The 7,798-nt window shown below is 44.2% G+C and overlaps 1 protein-coding gene across 1 annotated transcript; it reads left to right on the forward strand.

Moving 5' to 3' along the window:
* The first annotated feature begins 661 nt into the window (after positions 1–661).
* On the forward strand, positions 662–7,798 carry LOC106569991 (glyceraldehyde-3-phosphate dehydrogenase). The gene is made up of 11 exons (XM_082961132.1): positions 662–704; positions 2,612–2,711; positions 2,823–2,932; positions 3,229–3,319; positions 3,587–3,702; positions 3,955–4,036; positions 5,753–5,904; positions 6,069–6,147; positions 6,287–6,370; positions 6,858–6,955; positions 7,498–7,798. The coding sequence occupies exons 1-11, from the start codon at positions 682–684 to the stop codon at positions 7,565–7,567; spliced, it is 1,005 nt and encodes a 334-aa protein (XP_082817258.1). The 5' UTR covers positions 662–681; the 3' UTR covers positions 7,568–7,798.

A 7,798-nucleotide genomic window follows, 5' to 3' on the forward strand; every position in this document is an offset into this window, starting at 1 on the left:
GTCCAAATTAATGGTGTAGGTTTTTAGTTCTGTACTTCCTTGTCGATTGATAAGCGACAACGACCTTGACACTCTGGCAGGGCGTGCGGACGCGGAGGCGTGTCCAAGGACTCAATGGGAAGATAAAATGCAAGCGCACCTTTGCTCGTCCCCGCTTCCCCTTGCAAACAAGTGGACAGACAGAGGCTATACAAGAACGGTACTTTTAAACGTTATTTGTTTCTTATGCCTTCAAAACTAACTTTAAATGACAGTTTCATGTATGTGTTTATTGTATGTGATTTACGCACTACTCATTGTAGACCTAGGCTTATCTGGCGTTTTGAATTGCTTTCTTTTATGACTGCGCATCGTGTTTGTAAATGTTCTTTGGCATGCATATTTAGTCACTTCATTTTCTTTCAACATTTTCTAAGACAGTTTGGTGAACTGTGTACATTTTTATAAATGACTCACTGCCACAGACTCGATTGTCTCATGGCTATTTAAAAATATTCTTCTTTCTATGACTTAGTCAGTGACTTGATTGACGTACATCGCCCCTCCCCTGGGGCCCAAGGGACTGGCTCACCCCGCTGATCCAGCCCCTGGGCGCAGCGCTCGCAGGGGGCCGTGGTACACTGACTGGTGCTTTTCAGCTTGCTCAGACGGGCGCCACTCGAGGCGACCATATCAGGCGAAATGGTGAAGATTGGGATCAATGGGTAAGTTGCTTTTGTTATATTTAGCTTAAATAAAGTCTTATAGTATTTTAACACTGGCTGAATTTGGCTTTTGTATAAAAGCTAGACAACCAAGTTTTAAAAGGTCACAAGAGACCTTGGATTGCATTGCACAAATCCCTTGATACAGTTTGTGTACTTCAGAACCAAGGTGGCGGACAGTTCAAGCCATACTGTAGCTACTAGTTCATAAGCCAAGTCTGGACACTTTCCCTGTCCATTCTCTACTTATTTATAGTTTGGGTGTCACACCGCCTCTGCAACACTCCTGTAGAAAGCCTCTCCTCAGCTGTCATGTCTTTATTCTATCTAATAATACTCTGTTAAAGTTTAGAGCTCAGATTGTTTGGAGGAGCTCTTAGACAATCCTATCCTTCTAACCATTATTTGGCCAATACAGGGCTGTAAGTTAATATATATATATTTTTGTGTGTAACCTTTTATTTAACTAGGCAAGTTGGTTAAGAACAAATTCTTATTTAGAATGACAGCCAAACCTGGGCCAATTGAGCACCGCCCTATGGGACTCCCGATCACGGCCGGATGTGATACAGCCTAGATTTGAACCAGGGACTGAAGTGATGCCTCCTGCACTGAGATGGTGCCTTAGACGGCTGCGCCACTCAGGAGCCCAATGACTGAATAATTGAGCTGCACGAAGACTAAAGTTGGATATGATAGGCCCTTTCTAAAAATAAACATGAAGTCGAAGTCAGTTGCCCATTTTAAACCGGAAACAGTGACATGAGATTGTTCCAATTCTGCTGTTGTGCTGATTGACCTTTATACAGTGTGGAAACTAAAGTCTTATCACTGAGTGCAATAAATCCTCCTGACTGTTCAGTTCCCTCAACTGATGTCATGGATGCGTTGAGTGTGACAACTTCATTGACTAGAACAGGACTTGTTAATGGGAATGGATAACAAGGGATTTGCTCCAGAACACCAACTGTTTACCTCCTAATGTTACCAAATGGGCACTTGTTTTTCACCTTGTTTTTACTCAGTTCTGACGCACTGAGTCCTTTGTTGGTCAATACATTGACCCTTGTGAACAGGACACCCTTGTAGTTGGTGGTGTGTCAGCTTGCGTCACTGGACAAAGTTCAAATGAGTTTAAACATAACAAGGATAATAACAATGCATGACAGTGAAGCCTCAGTTTTAGTATCCACTCTGAACTTGATTGCTCAATATATACCACAAGGCAGCTCTGCACTAATTGACTGCTGATGGTATCTACATGGAAGTTAATACTTCAGCCGCCCGGCACTGACATCTTTTTAAATTGAGACTGAAAACGATTCTAGACTGGAATCCAGTTTACTTTCAGTGTCATCTAGATTCATATGCCTTATTGACCTTAAATATTTCTCAACCGCTAACAAACTGAAGTCTCCTGCATTCAGTATTTGACTGTGGTCCTGTCATTAATCTGCTTGAGTTACACAGTAACCATCAGACTTCATTTACTTAACCTAAGTGAACATACCTATGTGGATTGCGCTAAACACTTCACCGAAGTTATGCTGAAACTAGACCTACACCACTGATGGCATTGTGGCTTAATCTAGTTTAAACACTAGGACAAAATATATTTGCTTTTGGTGGGTAATGTAACTGCACAGGCCAACCAAGCTTTCAAATCTGTCTTTTCTAACCTGATTTTCCAATTTGTCCTCAACCCGCACTTTCTCGTCACTTCTGGTCACGCTGCACCAACCATATTAGGCATAAACAAAGGCTCTGGGCTGCAAATGTCAAGTGGTGTTATCAGTCAAGGTTGGAAGGCCTTGTAGAGCTGTCAGTATAGGGCTGCTGCTACCTGCTGGTGTGGTCATATGGATACATGGGGATTAATCATAAAACTATCTGATTTCGCTTCTCAGATTTGGGCGTATTGGGCGCCTGGTGACCCGTGCTGCCGCCAAGAGTGGAAAAGTTGAGGTTGTCGCCATAAATGACCCCTTCATCGACCTGGACTACATGGTGAGAACTTTATACTGCATTTAGAAGTGCAGTACACTTAAGAAAATGTAAACTATACCTTCTCAGGTTTTTACTGTACCATGACTGACTGTAATTGCCCCTGTTCCATAGGTCTACATGTTCAAGTATGACTCTACCCACGGTGTTTGGAAGCACAGTGAAGTGAAGCAGGAGGGTGGAAAGCTGATCATTGGAAACCTCCACATCACAGTTTTCCATGAGTGGGTTTTCCTTATTCTTTTAAGTACATTAGTTCAAATTACACATTTGGATGGTTTCCTGCACCCATATGAAGCTTAGAGGTGGACTAAAAAGCACTTTCAATGGAAATGTCTCACTGGTTCTGGGGAAACTGCCCCATTGACTCTTGGGCGTGCCAAGGCTGACGCTTGGGAGTGCTTGATCGGTCTAGACCACTTATGTTAGGATGCCTATGGGTTTCACACCAATTGGAACCATTCGATATCTGTAATTGAATGCTAGGTTTGTGGCTCTTAATCCCAACTTCCATCTTCAGGAGGGACCCCACTGCCATCAAATGGGGTGAGGCTGGAGCTGACTATGTTGTGGAGTCTACTGGTGTGTTCACCACCATCGATAAAGCTTCTGTAAGTACATCCGTTCACTAGCAGTAGGAAGGCCATGGTCACATTTTTATATAGTTTAGGATATTGGCGAGCGTTCATTATAATTTTGGTAGGCATGTTGTGCAGTGACCCCACTTTACATGAACACTTTTTTTTTACCTCTAGACTACTGCTTTTAAACATACCTGTTTTTTTAACTATGTGCTTAAAGGTTGTCTGGCTTGGTTCATTCACTGGCTTTGCTATTCCACAATGTCCTTTGCCCTCTAACCCTAACCGTCACAACAGGCTCACCTGCAGGGAGGTGCCAAGAGGGTCATCATCTCCGCCCCCAGCGCCGATGCCCCCATGTTTGTGATGGGCGTTAACCACGAGAAGTACGACAACTCCCTGAAGGTTGTCAGGTAAGCCCCCCCCTTCATTTCATCTTTAAAGAGCAGTGGTAATTCCCTGTGGCCAAAAGATACCGTGTACAAAGAATGGCTGAAACAAACACGCACTGTGTGCATTATTTAGACTCCTTCCCCTCAGTCCTGAGGTAATATTTTAATTTAAATAAATGGTGCATTTGTTATGAGTCTTGAATGCGTTTGTTGCACAAATTTAATTTATTAAACATTTGTGCTGGTATGATAGTAATTGTGACGTCCTTACAGCAATGCCTCCTGCACAACTAACTGCCTGGCACCCATCGCCAAGGTTATCAACGACAACTTTGGTATTGTTGAGGGTCTCATGGTAAGACCAGATTTCCTTCAGTGTTTTGACTTTGTCGACGTGTGGTACTTACTGGAATGTATACTCTGCAAAAAATAAACATCCTCTCACTGTCAACTGCATTTATTTTCAGTAAACTTAACATGTGTAAATATTTGTAAAAAAATAAGTTTCAAGACATAAACTGAACAAGTTCCACAGACATCTGACTAACAGAAATGGAATGTAAATCAGTATCTGGTGTGGCAACCAGCTGCATTAAGTACTGCAGTGCATCTCCTCATGGACTGCACCAGATTTGCCAGATCTTGCTGTAAGATGTTACCCCACTTCCACCAAGGAACCTGCAAGTTCCCTGACATTTCTGGGGGGAATGGCCCTAGCCCTCACCCTACGATCCAACAGGTCCCAATGTGCTCAATGGGGTTGAGATCCGGGCTCTTCGCTGGCCATGGCAGAACACAGGAAATCACACAGAACAAGCAGTATGGCTGGTGGCATTGTCATGCTGGAGGGTCATGTCAGGATGAGCCTGCAGGAAGGGTACCACATGAGGGAGGAGGATGTCTTCCTGTAACGCACAGCATTGAGATTGCCTGCAATGAAGACAAGCTCAGTCCGATGATGCTGTGACACACCGCCCCAGACTATGACGGATCCTCCAAATCGATCCCCCAGAGTACAGGCCTCGGTGTAACGCTCATTCCTTTGACGATAAACGCGAATCCGACTATCACCCCTGGTGTGACAACTGTCTCGTCAGTGAAGAGTACTTTTTGCCAGTCCTGTGGCCCAGCGATGGGTTTGTGCCCATAGGTGACATTGTTGCCGGTGATGTCTGGGGAGGACCTGCCTTACAACAGTCCTACAAGCCCTCAGTCCAGCCTCTCAGCCTATTGCGGACAGTCGAGAACTGATGGAGGGATTGTGCATGGAGGGATTGTGCATTCCTGGTGTAACTCGGGCAGTTGTTGCCATCCTGTACCTGTCCCGCAGGTGTGATGTACCGATCCTGTGCTGGTGTTACATGTGGTCTGCCACTGCGAGGACGATCAGCTGATCTTCCTGTAGCGCTGTCTTAGTCGTCTCACAGTACAGACATTGCAATTTCTTGCCCTGGCCACATCTGCAGTCCTCATGCCTCCTTGCAGCATGCCTAAGGCACGTTCACGCAGATAAGCAGGGACACTGGGTGTCTCTTTTGGTGTTTTTCAGAGTCAGTGGAAAGGCCTCTTTAGTGTCCTAAGTTGTCATAACTGTGACCTTAATTGCCTACCGTCTTTAAGCTGTTAGTGTCTTAATGACTTCCACAGGTGCATGTTTAATTGTTCATTGAACAAGCATGGGAAACGGTGTTTAAACCCTTTACAATGAAGATCTGAAGTTTGCATTTTTACAAATTCTTTGAAAGACAGGGTCCTGAAAAAGGGACTTTTTTTTTACTGAGTTTAGTAGTGTGTAATTAACACTGATGTAAATGCTAACATTAATGGTCATTAGTGTATCAATCTATCCAAACCCTCCTGGTTCACTTATTAGTATCAATGAATTATCAATTTCTGGTTTGTTCATATCATAAAAGTAGTTGGTTGAGATGAGTCATGGGTGTATCTCAATGACTACTTTTGAGGTATGAACATTTCCAAAACGTAGATTCTGGAACGTCGTATCCATTTAATTTTGGTGCCCTCCATAAACCATGCCTAGACTAACGCCCCTACCACTGGTTTCCCCCAGAGCACTGTTCATGCCGTCACAGCCACACAGAAGACTGTTGACGGGCCCTCCGGTAAGCTGTGGAGAGATGGACGTGGTGCCAGCCAGAACATTATCCCTGCCTCCACCGGTGCCGCCAAAGCTGTGGGAAAGGTTATCCCCGAGCTGAACGGGTATGAACCAATCAGGATCACTTTAATGGAGGTTTTGACTATGGGATGACTGCTGGGATTTATGACCCTAGTGCTTTTTACTAGGGACAAGTTTATTTTTTTTAAGATGCTTGAACTGCTTAATGGTGTGGCTCCTGACCCTTGTTGGTCTTTCTAACCCACAGCAAGCTGACCGGCATGGCCTTCCGTGTCCCCACTCCCAACGTGTCCGTGGTTGACCTGACTGTCCGTCTTGAGAAGGCTGTAAGTCTCGAACCACTTTATATGCTTTTGCTTGTCTACTAGGGTTAAACTGGGAGTTTGGGGTAAGTTACCAGCATTACAGCAACAGGCACTTCATACATGTGTGGTTTACCTTTTTTAACATGTTTGTCTGCTTTAGGCACCTTATGACGAGATCAAGAAGGTCATCAAGGCTGCTGCTGAAGGACCCATGAAGGGAATTCTGGGATACACAGAGGACCAGGTACATTTCTCCACTCTGTCCCAATCTGTCATTTAATTTTTTTCTTAGTGTGCACTTGTATACTATTTCCTATGAGTAAAACAACTAGATTAGTCAAGATCAGTTTACCAAACTGACCTGGCGCCTCAATGCATGTTTTTGCTTTGCACTACACAGCTGACTCCAATAACTCATTATCAAGCTTTGATTATTTGAATCGGCTGTCTAGTGCAAAAACCAAAACGTGAAGTTTGGACAAACCCTGGTCTAGATCAGTGTTTCCCCCAACTTCAGTCCCAAGCCGTTCCATGTATTCCAGAACTAGCACAGCTGATTTGAATGTGGGATTATTAGCTGACCACTTTACTCTGCTGTGTTAGTTCTGGAATACATGGAATATGTGGATGAAGTGCACCAAGAACAGGCAACATTTCCTTACTCTAATGCCTGGGGCCTCAAAGTCAGGCTGAAATGTCTAAGCTCCAGGCTTGTTGCTTCCCCCCCGCAGGTGGTGTCCACAGACTTCAACAGCGACTGCCGCTCCTCAATCTTTGACGCCGGTGCAGGAATTGCGCTCAACGACCACTTTGTCAAGCTGGTCTCATGGTATGTATGCAGGAACCTACACACCCTTGCAATCTCTCACCATGTGTCCACCCACTCAATGTTTCATTGATGTACAGCGGTGTATTGTTTGCATTGCAGTGAATGTGCTGTTATAACATTACAAAAGTCAGTGTGTGTATATATAATGAACAGAGCCTTGAGCAACATTGACAAACTCAAATTAAAGGGAAGTTGCAATCTAAACCAGGCAAAAAAATTCTAAACACAATAACTTATTAAATATAACGTCTTGTTATTGTGGGATGGTGAAATGCAACACAAGTGGGGGGGGGGGGCAACAATTTGAACTTGTGGCAAACAATGCCTAGTGTGGCAGCTGGTGTGAAAAGGAGTGGACTGCCTACCTTAAATGAATTACTTCTGTTGGACCACATTGTTGAATGCAGTTCATGGGTGTATGTCACTCACCCAGATGCAATCAATGGTGTGCTGGCACAGAATTACAACAATCATTGAATTAGTATAGCCTTTTCTGTAATTTGTATGGTTTTGTGTATTCTCTAACTTTCTCTTTTCCACAGGTACGACAACGAGTTTGGCTACAGCAACCGGGTCGTTGACCTGTGTCTGCACATGGCCTCCAAGGAGTGAAGCTTCCAACTCCAAACCCCCACATCCCATGACATATTCCTTCTCCTGAACGGACATCCCACCAATCCACCACCAGAGAAAAAGAGCCTGTAGTGAACTCCAAGGCAACATTTTCATAAAAGGTCACTGCTGTTTAGTGTGAGGACTGAATATTTCTGCTTGAAGGGTATCTTTTTACTGCACTATGGCTTAATTTGCACTGTCAGACAATAAAAGTCCCGTTTGTGAAAA

The sequence above is a fragment of the Salmo salar genome, chromosome 14 (genome assembly GCF_965601325.2).
Source record: "Salmo salar chromosome 14, fSalSal1, whole genome shotgun sequence".
NCBI lineage: Eukaryota > Metazoa > Chordata > Actinopteri > Salmoniformes > Salmonidae > Salmo > Salmo salar.

Excerpts from the sequence above, each read along its gene's own strand:
- LOC106569991 (XM_082961132.1), top strand. The coding sequence starts at position 682 with ATGGTGAAGATTGGGATCAATGG. Across the intron at positions 2,712-2,822 it reads TCATCGACCTGGACTACATG|GTCTACATGTTCAAGTATGA; the intron begins GTGAGAACTTTA and ends CCTGTTCCATAG. Across the intron at positions 6,148-6,286 it reads CTGTCCGTCTTGAGAAGGCT|GCACCTTATGACGAGATCAA; the intron begins GTAAGTCTCGAA and ends TGTCTGCTTTAG.